Source organism: Aquarana catesbeiana, linkage group LG09 (assembly GCF_042186555.1).
Source record: "Aquarana catesbeiana isolate 2022-GZ linkage group LG09, ASM4218655v1, whole genome shotgun sequence".
NCBI lineage: Eukaryota > Metazoa > Chordata > Amphibia > Anura > Ranidae > Aquarana > Aquarana catesbeiana.
Genome location: NC_133332.1, coordinates 301,613,219 through 301,631,615, shown reverse-complemented (window position 1 = coordinate 301,631,615; position 18,397 = coordinate 301,613,219). Strand labels below are relative to the sequence as shown.

General features: G+C 42.6%; 1 protein-coding gene across 8 annotated transcripts in view; it reads left to right on the top strand.

Moving 5' to 3' along the window:
- Positions 1-18,397, top strand: part of RAPGEF1 (Rap guanine nucleotide exchange factor 1) — a 162,824-nt gene that overhangs the window by 84,832 nt on the left and 59,595 nt on the right. For all 8 annotated transcript variants that reach the window (XM_073600514.1, XM_073600513.1, XM_073600517.1 and 5 more), the window contains exon 2: positions 6,091-6,233. In XM_073600514.1, the coding sequence (XP_073456615.1) occupies positions 6,091-6,233 (143 nt within the window). The remainder of the gene's footprint in view (positions 1-6,090; positions 6,234-18,397) is intronic.

Genomic DNA, 18,397 nt, shown 5'->3' with positions numbered 1-18,397 from the left:
TGGCCGTTGGCTGCCTGTCGGCGTATATTACTGGGGAGATGGACTCTGGACAGCAGCAGAGGAAAGGTGTTTTGTGTCTTCCCTCAGGGAACAGCTGTTGACATTATTGTGTCTGGTAGGAAGTTGGATATTACAGCCCAGCTTGTGGGATTTACTGATTTCCTTTCTACTGATACGCCTGCTGACACAAGGATGTGTGTAGGTCTGATTACATGGCCATTCACCAAGAGAACATATTGGGGTCCTGCCAAAATTACTTTAATGGCAAAGATCACTTTTCTTTTATTATTCAAACTATATAAAAAATATTTTAAGGAACTGAAGTTGCTGTCAGCAGTTAGAGCTCTTCAAAGAGTATATGGGTTCAAAGGGATGCATCCAAGAGGTGCTGGGGCTTTAAACTACAGCCAGGTGTACACACACAGTTTGAGGGTATACAGCGGGTTGAACAAGAGAAACTGACAGATCCCCATGTCCACACAAGCGATGTTATATAGTAGGTGAGGTTGAAAAGAAGACACAAGTCCATCAAGTCCAACCTATGTGTGTGATTATGTGTCAGTATTACATTGTATATCCCTGTATGTTGTGGTCGTTCAGGTGATTATCTAATAGTTTCTTGAAACTATCGATGCTCCCCGCTGAGACCACCGCCTGTGGAAGGGGATTCCACATCCTTGCCGCTCTTACAGTAAAGAACCCTCTACGTAGTTTAAGGTTAAACCTCTTTTTCTCGAATATTAATGAGTGTCTTGTTGGACTCCCTTCTGTGAAAAAGTTTTATCCCTATTGTGGGGTCACCAGTACGGTATTTGTATATTGAAATCATATCCCCTCTCAAGCGTCTCTTCTCCAGAGAAAATAAGTTCAGTGCTCGTAACCTTTCCTGATAACTAATATCCTCCAGACCCTTTATTAGCTTTGTTGCCCTTCTTTGTACTCGCTCCATTTCCAGTACATCCTTCCTGAGGACTGGGGCCCAGAACTGGACAGCATACTCCAGGTGCGGCCGGACCAGAGTCTTGTAGAGCGGGAGAATTATCGTTTTATCTCTGGAGTTGATCCCCTTTTTAATGCATGCCAATATTCTGTTTGCTTTGTTAGCAGCAGCTTGGCATTGCATGCCATTGCTGAGCCTATCATCTACGAGGACCCCCAAGTCCTTTTCCATTCTAGGTTCCCCCAAAGGTCTCCCCCCCAGTGTATAGATTGCATTCATATTTTTGCCACCCAAATGCATTATTTTAAATTTTTCTACAGTGAACCTCATTTGCCATGTAGTTGCCCACCCCATTAATGTGGATGCAGGGATCTCCCCTGCCGCGCTGTTGTGTTCTGACAGCAAGGGCTACCCCCCCTCTCACCCAGTCAGATTGCAGCTCGTGGCTGAAGCACTGATGAAATGCTGGTTTTCCCACATGACTATTCGACGGAAGCTGGTCATTAGGCTGACTTCTGTTGAACAGAGAGGAGTATACCACATAGACTGAAACTCTGCTGAAGGTGTCCAAAACCCCTTTCATGACTCACAAAACAGTCATTTTGGGGGCAGCATGCACCCCCATTCATCAGGGTTGCAAGACCAATACAAACATGTAAACATTTAAAATTGTAAATTAAAAAGTTATGGGATAAATATCCACTTCCACATAGTGCCTAGAACCAGTATATTACAAATAAGGCCAAAACATGTCTTGTATATAAGTACCTAATTCAAGGAGTTGTAAAAGCATTTTTTTTAATCCTAATGCATTCTATGCCTTAAGATAAAAAGTCTTTTTTGTGTGTAGCAGCTCCCCTAATACTCGCCCAAGCCCCATCTCTGTCCAGCGATGTCCACAAGTCCCTCAGCCATCCGGGACTCTCCCCTGATTGACTGAGACATAGCAGTGGAGCCATTGGCTCCCTCGGCTGTCAATCAAAGTCAGCTAGCCAATCAGGAAAAAGAGGGGGCAGGGCCGAACGGCAGCTCCGTGTCTGAATGGATACACAGAGCTTGGCTCGGGTGCCCCCATAGCAAGCTGCTTGCTGTAGGGGCACTCGACTGGAGGGAGGGGCCAGAAGCACAGAAGAGGGGCCAGAGAAGAGGGGGATCTGGGCTGCTCTGTGCATAACCACTGCATAGAGCAGGTAAGTATAACGTGTTGTGTTTTTTTTGTTTTTGTTTTTTTTTTTTTTTTAAACAAGACTTTACAAACACTTTAAATTTGTGAGCAGCATTAATAAAAATAAATTATAATGGTCTAATAATATATCATAGCATCATATAATTTAAAATATAAAAAATAAACCAATATATAATCAGTCTGGTTTTTACTGAAAGACCATTGATTATATTTTATTTTTAAAAATTTGTTTTATTGCAAAAAAAAAAAGGCGATGCATACGTTTATAAGAAACACAGAGCAATAATCTGCGTAGGCAGCACTACATAAAACGCCACTAACCAACGAGGTGCTGACATAGACCATATTAAAAAATATACTGTAATTAATTTCAACAATAAGATGACTTAACCATCAGAGAAAAAGAAAAGTGTGTATCAACGTTCACTTTCTATGTGCAATATATTATGTTGTATTGGTATTCAGTCCACTCTGCAGATAGAGCCGTGGTAAAAATCCCTAGGAGTGGAACAATCAAATTAAATATTTTCTGTTCCTTCCATCCGTACAACTCTGTAAACTGGAGATGGATCCCCTTCTAGATTTAATTCTTACCAGATGAAGCTGGGTCACAGGCATGTAAAGAGGTGGTTCATTTATGATTTCAAATCTCTCCTCGGGATGATAACCACAGGGTCAGCTGCTGACAGGCGGGACAGGTCTTGAGCTAGATGAGCTCATTCACATGGAGGAGAAAAAACAAAATGCTCCATAGTGTGATCCCGTTTCAAAGAATTTTATTTAAATACAAATCCCCCTGTAGGAAATACACTTACAATCTTTCAAAGTAAAATTGGCATTAAACACAGTGTTCCATCCAAAGAGTTCGCATAACGATATCTCCAAAACATTCAGCGCGATTTTCAAACTCAAACAAGTTTTCTCAATGGATTATAAACACTATTCCAAGTTGTTGTATAGCCACGCGCTGACGCGTTTCGTCATTTGTGACATTATCTGAGGGATGCATGTATTATACAAGTGAAAACCATATAAGAACATCTCAAAAGTCAAAAGCTTGTCCAACGACATAATGTAAGCAGAAAATAAGCACATGAAAACCAAAAGTATACACAAATATCCAATATAATAGATCACATGGAGACTTATACATGCTTCTTAATTAGTCACATTTACTTGACCAATTACTTAAACACTAAACAGACTCCATTGATTTATAGTTATTTTTATATTTTTTTTACATTTATTTTGTCATCCTGATTGCATGTTTTGCCTCAGAAACGCATTGGCTGTTTTGGGAACCATTAATGCTTTAGATTAATGTATGTGCTGTACATGTCTGCCCACAGTGTAGAAGATTTAAAATGAGCTTAGGTTCACTTTATGTCCTGCTTATGTTTCAGCCACATGCTGATAGCTGCATGGTATTCCTGTTGGAGTCATCAGACCGACGTTCTTGGTTTACTTTTTCATACAGTCATAACACTAAACATCTCAGTACATGCCATTTTTATTATGATGATCCCTGGCTGTATTGTGATTCACCCTCCCATATACCCTGCAGTGCATTCTTCAGCACTCAGCCGATAAAGCAGCTGCTGTGTTGTGGTTGTTGAGAAGTGATATTTAGCACAGGATTGTGGTCTGTAAGCCGCTATGTGCTTGATGGTGGCTGTGCAGACTATTTCTAGTTGTGTGGTTTATCATAAGAGCTTCTTTAAATTACTCATGCTTGGTACTGTCCCTCCCTGCCTGCAGCAGGTGCTGAGATATAATGAGAGTGTGCATATTGTGCCCACTTCTGCTTTTCACTATCTTCAACTATGAAGGAGCATTAGAAGATAATGTAGGTTCTCCTAAGGCATAGTGAGCCAAGGCAACTGCTAGATGATCCTCCCATGAAAAGGGATTTCATTTGGAAGAGGATGGTCCTTTCTGAAGTCAGGCTGGTTGTGAAGGACCTGCTGCTTGCAAGCCCACCTTGATGCTGTTGCATCTGTGCATATTCTTACAGCAGCTGTCATTGGGCCTGTGCTGGTAACCTTATACCCCGCAAGAGATTAAAGCCTTCAAAACGACTTCTTAACTCAAAACAAGTCAATGGAAATGCAAAAGTCGGTTGATACCACTTACATGGAGGTTAAATGCATGTGTTCACATATTTATTTTATTTATTTCAGTTACTTATATAGCGCCGTCAATTTACGCAGCGCTTTACATATACATTGTACATTCGCATCAGTCCCTACCCTCAAGGAGCTTACAATCTAAGGTCCCTAACTCACATTCATACATACTAGGGACAATTTAGACAGGATCCAATTAACCTACCAGCATGTCTTTGGAGTGTGGGAGGAAACCGGAGTACCCGGAGGAAACCCACGCAGATATACAACCCTAAATGTGAGTACTACTTCGTCCAGCCGCTACCTAATTCAAATGGACACTCATTTTGATAGGTTCCTGATAGCGGGCTGTACTCCATGGCTGTGACTCCCTTCTGCCCCAAAACACAAGGCTTTTATGCTGTACATGCCAAACTGCCCCTCTACATGAGCCATAAATGACCTCAGAAGTGTCTAAAACTAAACTCAAAAGCAAGCTGCAAAGCCATTCAGCACAGCCCTGTTTAAAGCTCAATTCCACAGAAGTTGTGTCAATGTTCAAATTGGTGTGTATTTGCCTATATTGGTGTCTATGGCTTATGTAGAACATTCTGGCCAGTGAGAAATCCTTTTCTCTTCGTGTGATGGGAGCTGGTGATGCAGACGTCTGTGTGTGAGTGAATGAGGTGTTCTATAAACAGCTGGGCCTGCAATTCTTCGACAGCATGGAACATGTCATCACTGTGTCTGTTCCTTCCTTCATTTTAAAGGCTAAGTTCACCTTAAAGCGGGGGTTCACCCACACCGCCAAAAAAAAAAAAATATTAAAAGCCAGCAGCTACAAATACTGCAGCTGCTGACTTTTAATACATGGCCACTTACCTGTCCCGGGGTCCAGCGATGTCGGCAGGGGACGCCGAGAACCCGCTCGGTTCTCGGCAGCTGCCGCCGCCATCCTAGGTGAGGGAATCAGGAAGTGAAGCGTTGCGGCTTCACTTCCCGGTTCCCTACTGCGCAGGCGCGTCCCTAGTGGTCCCCACTCTCTGCTGGGAGCTGTGTGTTCCCAGCAGACAGCGCGGTCGGGAAGAGGCATAGACTCCCATGGGAGTCTATGCCGGAAGTGGGTGCAAATACCTGTCTTTGACAGGTATCTGCACCCCCCTCCCCCCTGAAAGGTGCCAAATGTGACACCGGAGGGGGGGGGGGTTCCGAAAAGCGGAAGTTCCATTTTTGTGTGGAACTCCGCTTTAAGAACAACTTACACATCACACCCATATTTATGATGTAACATGTTCCAGCACCAAGCCGTCCCCCCTCAAGCCCACCTTGCCTGTGACAGTGGATGGAATTATTTTCCCCTGCACTGGATGACAGATTTAAAATCAGTGCGGCTGCGCAGGGGAGAGACATGACAGGCATCTTGTAGTTCTCAACTGACCGAGTTTGCTGGTCAGCACGTTCGTAGTCCACTCACGCTTCCTCTCTTCCTCCCAGCTTTCTAATTTGAGGTATGGACCGAAAGCTGGAAGAATGTGCAGGAGCCTCATAATCTGCCTCATAATTATACACTCATAATCTGTGAGACAGTGTGTGTGTGTGTTATCGGTATGAGGTAAATTAGGTGACAGGCCACCCGCTGCTGGACCTCAGAGGGGCTTCTCATCCCTGATTCTTAGTAGCGGTGGTCAACTCAGACACTGCAAGTAATGCTAAATAAATGGGCAATAAAAAACATAAAATAGACATTTATCTTAAGTAAGTCCACATTTGTGCACAAATAATAATTGGTTCTCTTTAAACCTTTGCCAGTCTATAGAACATGTCTTCTAATGCTTTTCTTTGATTTATTTTATTTGTAGATAGTCAGCGTTCCCACCTCTCATCTTTCACCATGAAATTGAAGGACAAGTTCCACTCTCCTAAGATCATCAAGAGAACACCCTCTAAGAAAGGGAAACCTGCCGACCTGACTGTAAAATCCGAAGAAAAACCTGTCAACAAAGTGAGTGATCCACTTTCTTTTACATGAAGTATTGTCTGTTTTGAGAATTTAATGTGTTCGGCTAAAAGAGTCCTGAATGGAAAATGTGACAGGTTCTTTTGTAAGAACAACCCCCCCACCAGCTGGTACACACCACCTCGCTCACACTCCCCTGCCACTACTTTGCTCTTTTGGAATCCCTTGATAAATACCCGCATCGTCTGACTATGTAAGAGCATGTTGCTTCCTCCCAGTGTGCGGTCCCTGGGCCTAAGCATCCAGTTGTGAGGACAGAAAGCTGTCGTGAGGATGAGGGAGAAGTTAAAGAAGAATTCCAGGTATGGATATTTTATGCACAGTTACATTGATCCAGCTTGGACCAGTGTACCTCTACACATACCAGCTTGGACCAGTGTACCTCTACACATACCAGCTTGGACCAGTGTACCTCTACACATACCAGCTTGGACCAGTGTACCTCTACACATACCAGCTTGGACCAGTGTACCTCTACACATACCAGCTTGGACCAGTGTACCTCTACACATACCAGCTTGGACCAGTGTACCTCTACACATACCAGCTTGGACCAGTGTACCTCTACACATACCAGCTTGGACCAGTGTACCTCTACACATACCAGCTTGGACCAGTGTACCTCTACACATACCAGCTTGGACCAGTGTACCTCTACACATACCAGCTTGGACCAGTGTACCTCTACACATACCAGCTTGGACCAGTGTACCTCTACACATACCAGCTTGGACCAGTGTACCTCTACACATACCAGCTTGGACCAGTGTACCTCTACACATACCAGCTTGGACCAGTGTACCTCTACACACACCATATCTGGCTGATGCTCTTGAAAGCTTGTAATCCTTGAAGTTGAAACTACTACTGCAGTGCTCTCCACCTGATTCTGGATACCATGCTGAGCAGCTGCACTTCTGCTTACTGAACACAACAGGTCGGCTGCAAAGTGATCTGTGATTAGTTTAAGTGAAGAGGCGGGGTGGTGATGTCACACTCTCCACCTTGTCCAGTCAGAGAGCACTTTGCGTTCATTCAAAAATGCAACTGCATTTTGAATGGTGCCTGTGTTGAGCGGCCGACACCTACGTTCGGGGCAGCTCGCCGTAGGACCTGGAAGCAATTGGAGATCATTGGAGTAGCGATGTGTACTTCAGTGATTTCCAGTTTCCAGGGGCATCAGCCAAGTATGATATATGCATAGTTAAAAGCTGGACCCAGGTAACTATGTATAAAATATCAATACCTGGAATTCATCTTTAAACCTGTGTAAGTCTGCAATGTGTTATGACTTTCACCTCTGAAGTAAAAACAGAGTGTTGGGAAGGGGTGTGTCAGTGGGTGCGGGTTGTTCTTAAATGAGCAAAGTGACCCAGTCTCTTTAAAGGCTAAGTTCACCTTTCTTTTTCTTTTTTTTTTTTTTTAAATTCCAGCTCCCCTATGTACCAATATAGCATTAATGTATTTATTTTGCAAACATAAGGCCGCTTTCCATTAATTCTACACACACTTACCTCACTCTTTAGCTGTTTAAACACACTGCTCGATTACTTCTGCCACTTTAGGTCATGACACAGGAAGGAGTTGGCCATCTGAGGATAGATGATGCAGGGTGTGTGCACAGGAAGTAAGGCAGAATTAATCAAACAGTGTGTTTAACCACTTCAGTTTCAGGAGGTTTTACCCACTTCCTGACCAGGCCATTTTTTTTGCAATACGGCACTGCTTCGCTTTAACTGACAATTGCACGGACGTGCAACGCTGTACCCAAACTAAATTGATGTGCCTTATTTCCCACAAATAGAGCTTTCTTTTGAGGGCATTTGATCGCCTCTGCACTTTTTATTTTTTGCGCTATAAACAAAAAAAGACCCACAATTTTGAAAAAAAAAACCTATTTTTTTACTTTCTGCTATAATGCATATCCCCCCCCCCAAAAAAAAGAAAGAAAGAAAACATTTCTTTATCAGTTTAGGCCAGTATGTATTCTGCTACATATGTTTGGTAAAAAGAAAATCCCAATAAGCGTATCCTGGTTTGCGCAAAAGTTATAGCGTCTAAAAACTACGGGATGGATTTAGGGACTTTTATTTCTTTTTTACTGGTAATGGCGATCTGTGTTTTTTTAGGGGATTGCGGCGGACAAATCTGACACTGAGTGACACTTTTTGGGGACCAATGACACCAATTCAGTGCTATAAAAATGCACTGGTTACTGTATAAATGGCACTGGCAGGGAAGGGGTTAACACCAGAGGCGATCAAAGTGTTAAATGTTCCCTAGGGAGGTGCTTACTATCTGTGTGGAGTAGTGTCACACTGAAGGAAAAGAGAGATCTGTGATTCGGCTTAGCTTCACAAGATCTCTTTCCCTTCCTGACAGATCCGCCATTTGCCTTGTTTACACAGGCAGACGGCTGATCCGTTTCTTCTGTAAACAGTTGGCGGGTCACGGCGGCTGCCGGACCCGCTGATTGGCTCCCGCTGTGTCAAATCACCCCCTAAACAGCGTGCACAAAATCACGTACAGGTATGTGGTTTTGCGCACCTGGGCCGCCCTGCCGCAGTAAATGTACGTGGGGTGGTCCAGAAGCTGTTAAAACGCTATGAAGGGAGTGGGGTAAGCCGGTGTAGAATTAATGGAAAGCTGTTTTATTTTTGCAAAATAAGTACATTAATGCTATATTGGTTCATTGGGGAACTGGAATTAAAAAAAAAAAAAAAAAAAAAAAAAAGTTGGACTTAACCTTTAAAGGTAACCTGTCATTATAGAAACAAGGAGGCTGCCAATGCGGACTTCTTTGAAAAATGCTATTTCCCTGGCTGCCATGTTGAGCTCTACTAATTTCTGTGCTTTTAGTCTGACATGAAACATGTTTGCAGATCTGAAGCTGTGCACTGTAATTGCTCTCCTCTGCTTCTAAGAATGTGCACGCTTGGCCTGAACTTTACTTGCACATCATTTTGAGCTGCTGTACATTTGTTTGCTTTTATCGGGCAATGTGGATTGTATCGCCCTGTGCTATTATCTGGTCTTGTTGCTTGATCTCCCACCCCACAGCTGTAGGATGGGATCTTAGTTGTATTCCTGGGAGAATGGTATTCCACCACACCCCACAGCTGAGGATGGCCTCACCCAACTGCTTGAAAGGCTCAAACTTCTGTAGCCAAATGTTCACATCCCAGCGGAGAGAGCTAAGCTTCAGCTGGTTCATGTCTCTCCCTTTTATATTGTCATACTGTAATAATTGGTGCAGTCTGGCAGCGTTCTAATTCCATACATGCATCGGGGGGGGGGAGGTCAGCGCTGCTTACAACACTTGTGTATGGTTTACAGGGTTACATAAAACCTGCAAAGAGTGCATTAAGTGTTAAGGCCATTGACCGACCTTTAACTACATGTCCCAGCTTCCCAAAACTGCAAATATTCTCTGTACATGGTCCAGTTATCCTCTACATTGGATCATTGTTTTGTAACACCTATAAATAAAGCAGGCCATACATGGATACAAGTTCGTCTGGTTCAGCAGGGGCCAGACGAATTTCGATTTATGTATGGGCAGCCTGTCGGGTTTTCCCCAACGATTTGTGCCACCAGCTATAGCCGGCAACACTAATCCATTGTTTTCTTCCGGCAGAACACAGTAGTGCTGCAGGAGGGATTCTAACTGTTGATGAGGGAATAAGCAATTGCATAATCTATTGCAGGTGTAGGTAACCTGGGGCCCTCCAGCTGTTGCAGAACTAAAAGTCCCATCATGCCTCTGGGAGTAATTGTAACTGCCAGCCTTGCAATGCCTCATGGGAAATGTAGTTCCACAACAGCTTGAGGGCCCCAGGTTGCCTACCCCTGATTTATGGCCTGCCTAACAAAAAGACTCTTCCACCTAATCTTTTAGGTGCAATTGGATTCTTACCAGGTGACCCTCAGAATGACCCTAGATGACCTCAATATGTCTCCACTATTCAGAAGTTCAATACAGGGACAGAACATCCTGATCTGTAATATTTTGTCATGTGTGTACATGGATACATCTGTTAAAGGTTGGGCCTGTCCTCTCCTGAGCTCAGTAGAGGTTGGGCAGGTTAGATGTTACATGTATAATCTTATGATTACAAGCCTTGTCCGATGAGCCCGTCTTTGGTCAGACACAAATTATGTGGAGAGCAGGGTGACTCCTCAGGAGTGTATGGGCAGCTTTACAATTAACATCAAGGTTGTCAGCCTGCCAGTCTGCCATGTGCTCGCCTTCAGTTGACTGTTGAGCTGCTTTCCTGATAGATAATCACAACAAACCTGCAGACTGATAGGTTTATGGTTTGCATGTACTTTAGCTTTCATTATAGATTACTTCTAGCATTGTAATGTCTGAAACCCATTATTTTGTGTTTGATTTAAATGTTAATATTCTTGTACATCTAATCATCAGCTTTAGCTCCTCGGCTGACTCATTACTATGGGTAAAGTCACTAGCTCTGGTGATGTGTGACATTATAGTTTTACAAGTTGATTTTTGATGTGTGAGCCACCTGCGGTGTAATTCAGAATGTATGAGTATGGAAAGTACAGAGTCAGCTCACACAATGACTGTAAAATACTCCCATATCATAGTGAAACTTTCAGTCCCCTATTGTGAGAAAATTGAGTCATCTTTGATTTCAGAGTTCTGTAGGCTAATGTAGTTTGGAAAGTGACAGGTGGGGTGTGGAATTCAGGGAGCTCCTATGACACATATGGATGGAGAATTCTATATCAGTGGTCAGATGCACGTGTCCTTCTACCATTTGTCAGTCTCGTTCCTCCATATCCAGGCTATACATTAATGGTTGTCAAACCTCCTTTTTCCCCACTTTTGCATCTCGAGCTTCTGTTATGCTGCTTTCCTTCTTTATAACACCTCCCTGTATGCCACTAGAAATCACAAACCTTCAAAGCCCCACAAAACATATAAAACCATAGAATATTCATCCACAACATCTCTACCATACAAGGTTTTTTTTCTGATTTCTTCCATCTGCAGTTTATAAATTTTAGTTTGCTTTCCTGTACGTTTAAGCTTGCCATAGATTCATTGAAATTGGGCCAGTTTAGCAGAGACCATACGGATTTTAATATATCTGTGGCCGTTTCTGAGAAGTAGATCTAATGAGCAGCTTCTTATGAATGGGATTTAGAGCTGCACCATTAATCGTTAAAGAATCAAGATCACGATTCAACTCTCCTCAGATCTTAAAATAGCTTTTTCCCTATTCTATGTAATAAGTGCAGATAGTTCTCTGCGCACTTCAGACAGCTGACAAAAAAAAAAAAAAAAGCATTCAGACTTTATAAGGAATGCAACAAGAAATCTAAGGGTGCAATAAGGACGGCTAAGATAGAACATGAAAGACACATAGCTTAGGAGAGCAATAGAATCCTAATAAATTCTTTAAGTATGTAAACAGTATAAAAGGGAGGACAGACCATATTGACCCCATAAAGAATGAGGAAGGACATCTGGTTACAAAGGATGGGGAGATAGCGAAGGTATTGAATTTATTCTTCTCCTCAGTCTTCACGAGGGAATCGGCTTCAGTAACCAAAACTGCAGTGTTTATCCTTATAACACATCACAGGAAGCACCTCCATGCTTAACGGAGGACAGAATTAAAATTAGACTTGGAAAACTTAACATTAATAAATCATCAGGACCAGATGGCTTGCACCTGAGGGTACTTGTGGAACTCAGTCAGGTAATTGCCAGACCATTGTTCCCAATTTTTACTGACAATCTACTGACTGGAATGGTACCAGCTGATTGGAGAAAAGCCAATGTAGCACCAATATTTAAAAAGGGCCCAAAATACATCCCTGGGAATTACACACCAGTTGGCCTAACATCAATAATGTGTAAACTCTTGGAGGGGATGATAAGGGACTGTATTCAAGATTTTAGTAATGAGAACGGTATGGATTCATGAAAAATCGTTCTTGCCAAGCCACTCTATTAACCTTCTATGAGGAGGTGAGTTGCCATCTAGATAAAGGAAGGCCCGTAGACGTGGTGTATTTGGATTTTGCAAAAGCATTTGACACAGTTCCCCACAACAGTTTACTGTACAAAATAAGGTCCATTGGCATGGACCATAGGGTGAGTACATGGATTGAAAACTGGCTACAAGGACAAGTTCAGAGGGTGGTGATAAATGGGGAGTACTCAGAATGGTCGGGGGTGGGTAGTGGGGTGCCCCAGGGTTCTGTGCTGGGGCCAATCCTATTTAATTTATTAATAAAGGACCTGGAGGATGGGGTAAACAGTTCAATCTCTGTATTTGCGGACAATGCTAAGCAGGGCAATAACTTCTCCGCAGGATGTGGAAACCTTGCAAAAAGATCTGAACAAATTAATGGGGTGGGAAACTACATGTCAAATGAGGTTTAATGTAGAAAAATGTAAAATAATGCACTTGGGTGGCAAAAATATGAATGCAATCTATACACTGGGGGGAGAACCTCTGGAGGAATCTAGGATGGAAAAGGACCTGGGGGTCCTAGTAGATGATAGGTTTAGCAATGGCAAGCAATGCCAAGCTGCTGCTAACAAAGCAAACAGAATATTGGCATGCATTAAAAAGGGGATCAACTCCAGAGATAAAACGATAATTCTCCCACTCTACAAGACTCTGGTCCAGCCGCACCTAGAGTATGCTGTCCAGTTTTGGGAACCAGTCCTCAGGTAGGATGTACTGGAAATGGAGTGAGTACAAAGAAGGGCAACAAAGCTAATAAAGGGTCTGGAGGATTAGTTATCAGGAAAGGTTACAAGCACTGAACTTATTCTCTCTGGAGAAGAGACGCTTAAAGAGGGGATATGATTTCAATATACAAATACCATACCGGTGACAATAGGGATAGAACTTTTTCGCAGTAGGGAGTTTAACAAGACTCGTGGCCACTCATTAAAATTAGAAGAAAAGAGGTTTAACCTTAAACTACGTAGAGGGTTCTTTACTGTAAGAGCTGCAAGGATGTGGAATTCCCTTTCACAGGCGGTGGTCTCAGCGGGGAGCATTGATAGTTTCAAGAAACTATTAGATAAGCACCTGAACGACCACAACATACAGGGATATACAATGTTATACTGACATATAATCACACACATTGGACTTGATGGACTTGTCTTTTTTCAACCTCACCTACTATGTAAGAAAAAATACAGGCAGCCTGCCAAGTTTTATCACAACATTGTTTAGGTGGAGAAACGTATATTCTGTTCTTTTTAGGTCAAAGGAATTAACTTCAGTCTGTAAATGAGGTCAGTTTAACCACTTAAAGACTAAACCTTTTTCTGACTCTTGCTTTTTTTTTTTTTGCTAGAAAATTACTCAACTCTAAAAGATTTTTTTTTTTTTTTTAACAGAAACCTTAGAGAATAAAATGGCAGTTGTTGCAATATTTTATGTTACACTGTATTCACGCAGTGGTCTTTCATACACTATTTTTTTAAAATTTATATACACTTTTTAATGTATTTAAAAAAAAAACGAAACAGTAAAGTTAGCCCAATTTTTTGTATAATGTGAAAGATGATGTTACGCCGTGAGAATCGTGAGAGAATCGTGATCTTTATTCTAAGCAAAAAAATTGTGATTCTCGTTTTAGCCAGAAACTGACGGGAATGTTCCAAATGTTTTTTGTTTTTTTGATCAGTGCTGCAGTGCAGTAGAGTACTGCTGTCAAAATACAACAGAATAAAAGGGGAGCATTTTTCAATTTGAATACAGTTGTGCTCCTAAGTTTACATACCCTGGCAGAATTTATGATTTCTTGGCCATTTTTCAGAGAATATGAATGATAACACAAATACTTTTCTTTCACTCATGGTTAGTGTTTGGCTGAAGCCATTTATTGTCAATCAACTGTGTTTACTCCTTTTATCTCAAAGAAGTTTACTAAAGAAAACTAAAACTTACAAAAAACAGCAGTATCCTTCATCATTTCAGTTACAGAGAATACTTCATATTCAATATATGCAGCAATCGCATCACAACATCCTATGATATGGGTCAAGCAGTACCTATGTATACTGCCAATGCGGAGTATATTCAGGAATTACCGAACATCTAGCTAGTAGGCATTCCCCGCTTCACAAACTGCTAGTTCAGCTTCATTGTAGTAGTAGTCTATCCATTACTAGATCTACCGGAGAAAGGTTAGGGGTATCCAACCAGGGCACCCACAGTTTATCAGACTTGCCAAACGATCCTCTATGCTGGAAAATAAACTTCTCCAGTTGTAGAGTGTCCCCCAACTGAACTATTCATTCTGTCACTGCTGGAGGGTCGACTGCCTTCCAATGTCGAAGGATGAGCCTGCAAGCTTGAAAAAAGGCACTAGCAATGGCCCGCTTTGGGTAATCTTAAATTGCGAGGTCATCCAACCTTTTCTTCACGTCAGCGAATTTAGCTCGGCGGCGTTGAACTTCTGCAGAATAATCGGTAAAATGAAACACGCCCTCCATTATTCTGTATATTGCGCCGTTCTCTTGCTTGGCGAAGCACAATTCCTTTGTCTTTGTAGTTAAGCAGCCTGGCTAATAGGGTGCGTGGGGGATATCCTGGCGGGAGGGCCATCGGTGACACTCTATGGGCACGTTCTACTGAGTATAGTGGGGTAAACACCTCCTTCCAAAAAAGTTCCAGAAGGCATTTTTCAACAAATTCAGTGGGGTCTCTACCCTCCTTTTTTTTTTTTTTTCTGGGAGCCCCACTATATGAACGTTGTTTCGTCTCAGGCGGTTTTCAATATCGTGTAATTTGAGTTTGTTCACCCTTGCGAGCCTGGCTGTAATCTGCATGTCTCTTATGAGCGGGGTCAGTTTGTCTTCTATATCGCTAATATGCCCCATAGCTGCTGTTGTGCGCTTTCTGGTTTTCTGTAGGTCATGGCGGATGAACCCCAATGCCTCCTTGAGACCCCCAAAATGCTCCTGAGAGTGTGTACTGATGCAGTGCACTTGTGCACAGCGGGATTGGTCAGCCGCGTCACCTTCCTCATCTTCCTCCATATCATGAGGGGACTGGTCAGTGCTGCCCGAGGGGCCCTGGGTAGGCTGCGCATACTCCGGCTGGGTGTGGAATACAGCGTGGGTAACGGACATGTCGTTCCCATCCCCCTGCCCAACAGTGCCCGACAGCTTCTGGGTATAGTATAGCATGTCCTGGGGGGTGGGGTCTTTTGTGGTGCCCTTGGGTGTCTTAGGGGGCTTACCCTGGTCCTTTGGCTTGTCTGCTCCACGTGGGCGCTGGGAGAGCGGAGCTGTGGCGCCATATTGTATCTCCAGCGTGCCTCCTGTTTTCGTTAGTTTGCGGGTCAGCATCTCGTCCACGGAGTTCTGCAGCAATACCGGGTGTGTCAGGGGAGTGTACCAGTAAGTGCAGGAGCAAAATCCAGTGGGATTGCAGATTGGGAGAAGGATCAATGTCGAAACGAGAGTGCTGTGAGCCACATCCTCTCACATGCTGCTCTTGGCCACGCCCCCCCGTGGTTTACTCTTTTTAAATCATAATGACAACAGAAACTACCCAAATGACCCTGATCAAAAGTTTACATACCCCAGTTCTTAATACCGTGTATTGCCCCTTTAGCATCAATGACAGCTTGAAGTCTTTTGTGGTATTTGTGGATGAGGCTCTTTATCTTCTCAGATGGTAAAGCTGCCCATTCCTCTTGGCAAAAAGCCTCCAGTTCCTGTAAATTCTTGGGATGTCTTCCATGAACTGCACGTTTGAGATCTCCCCAGAGTGGCTCAATGATATTGAGGTCAGGAGACTACGATGGCCACTCCAGAACCTTCACTTTATTCTGCTGTAGCCAATGACAGGTCGACTCGGCCTTGTGTTTTGGATCATTGTCATGTTGGAATGTCCGAGTAGGTCCCATGCACAGCTTCCTGGCTAATGAATGCAAATGTTCCTCCAGTATTTTTTGATAACATACTGCATTCATCTTGCCAACAATTTTGACCTAATTTCCTGTGCCTTTTTGTAGCTCACACATCCCCAAAACAGCGATCCACCTCCGTGTTTCACAGTGGGAATGGTGTACCTTTCATCATAGGCCTTGTTGACTCCTCTCCAAATGTAGCGTTTATGGTTGTGGCCAAAAAGCTCAATTTTGGTCTCGTCACTCCAAATGACTTTGTGCCAGAAGGTTTGAGTGTCTCTGTGCTGTTTGGCATATTGTAAGCGGGATACTTTGTGGCATTTGTGTAGTAATGGCTTTCTTCTGGCGACTTGACCATGCAGCCCATCTTTCTTCAAGTGCCTCCTTATTGTGCATCTTGAAACGACCACACCACATGTTTTCAGAGAGTCCTGTATTTCACCTGAAGTTATTTGTGGGTTTTTCTTTGCATCCCGAACAATTTTCCTGGCAGTTGTGGCTGAAATATTAGTTGGTCTACCTGACCGTGGTTTGATTTCAACAGAACCCCTCATTTAACACTTCTTGATTTAGAGTTTGAACACTGCTGATTGGCATTCTCAATTCCTTGGATATCTTTTTATATCCCTTTCCTGTTTTATACAGTTGAACTACCTTTTCCCCGCAGATCCTTTGACAATTCTTTTGCTTTCCCCATCATTTAGAATCCAGAAACCTCAGTGCAGCACTGGATAAAAGATGCAAGGGTCTGTCAGATTCCAGAAATTCATTGACCTTATATACACACACAAACTTATTACAAGCAAACGGGTCACAGGTAAATATGGTTACCTTTAACCACTTTCGGACTGCCCACCACTGTCTGGTTTAAAATAAAAGTGGTCTCTGCAGCGGATTTGCCGCAAGATCACTTTTATCAGCGGCGGGAGAGGGCCCCTCCCGCCGCGCTCCGGTGCCCTCCGCTGCTTACCGGAGCCAGCGGCAGAGACGATCAGATCTTCACTGGGCATGGAGAAGAGTGAGGGGAAGATGGTCCCCACCCGTCTCCATAACAATGCAGGGCAGAAGCAACGTCAAAACGTCACTTCTGCCTGCAGCTCTTAAAGGGCCATATTTTTTTTTTTTTTAATTATTATTATTATTTTTTTAAATGAGAATTTTTTTTTTTTATTATTGCATTTTAGTTTAAATATGAGATCTGCGGTCTTTAAAAAAAAAAAAAAAAAAAAAAAACAGCGGTGTAAAAATAAAAGGTAAAATAAATAAGGAAAAAAAAAATTTAAACACGCCCCATTCCGACGAGCTCGCGTGCAGAAGTGAACGCATACGTGAGTAGCGCCCTAGCCCTAGACCTCCTCTAACTTAAAACATGCAACCTGTAGATTTTTTTTTAAACTTCGCCGATGGAGATTTTTAAGGGTAAATGTTTGTCGCCATTCCACGAGCTGGCGCAATTTTGAAGCATGACGTGTTGGGTATCAATTTACTCGGCGTAACATTATCTTTCACAATATAAAAAAAAATTGGGCTAACTTTACTGATGTCTTATTTTTTTAATTCAATAAAGTGTATTTTTTCCAAATAAAAGTGCGCTTGTAAGACTGCTGCGCAAATACAGTGTGACAAAGCATTGCAACAGCTGCCATTTTGTTCTCTAGGGTGTTAGAAAAAAATGTTTAATGTTTGGGGGTTCTAAGTAATGTTCTAGCAAAAAAACTGTTTTTAACTTGTAAACAACAAATCTCAGAGGCCCGGTCCTTAAGTGGTTAATAGCCATTCAAACCCCTTTGTGTCAACTTGTGTGCATGGTATCAGGCCAACATCACCAGGGTATGTAATCTTTTGATCAGGGTCATTTGGGTAGATTTAAAAAGAGTAAACACAGTTGATTGATAATACATGGCTTCAGCCAAACACTAACCATGAGTTAAAAAAGTTGTTGTGTTATCATTCATATTCTCTGAAAAATGGCCAAGAAATTATAAATTCTGTGTGCAAACTTATGAGCACAACTGTATATTTTGAGTACTGCTGTCAAAATACAACAGCATAAAGGGGAGCATTCTTCAATTCGAATACCCCCCCCCCCCCCAATTCTTTCTCAGGGGTTTGATATGTCTTGGTGTATATTGCACTGACCTTAACCTGCTAGATCCTATACAATTTTGGTCACTGTGAGGCTTATATAGGTAATATGTATTTTCTATATGACTCTGTGTGTGCTG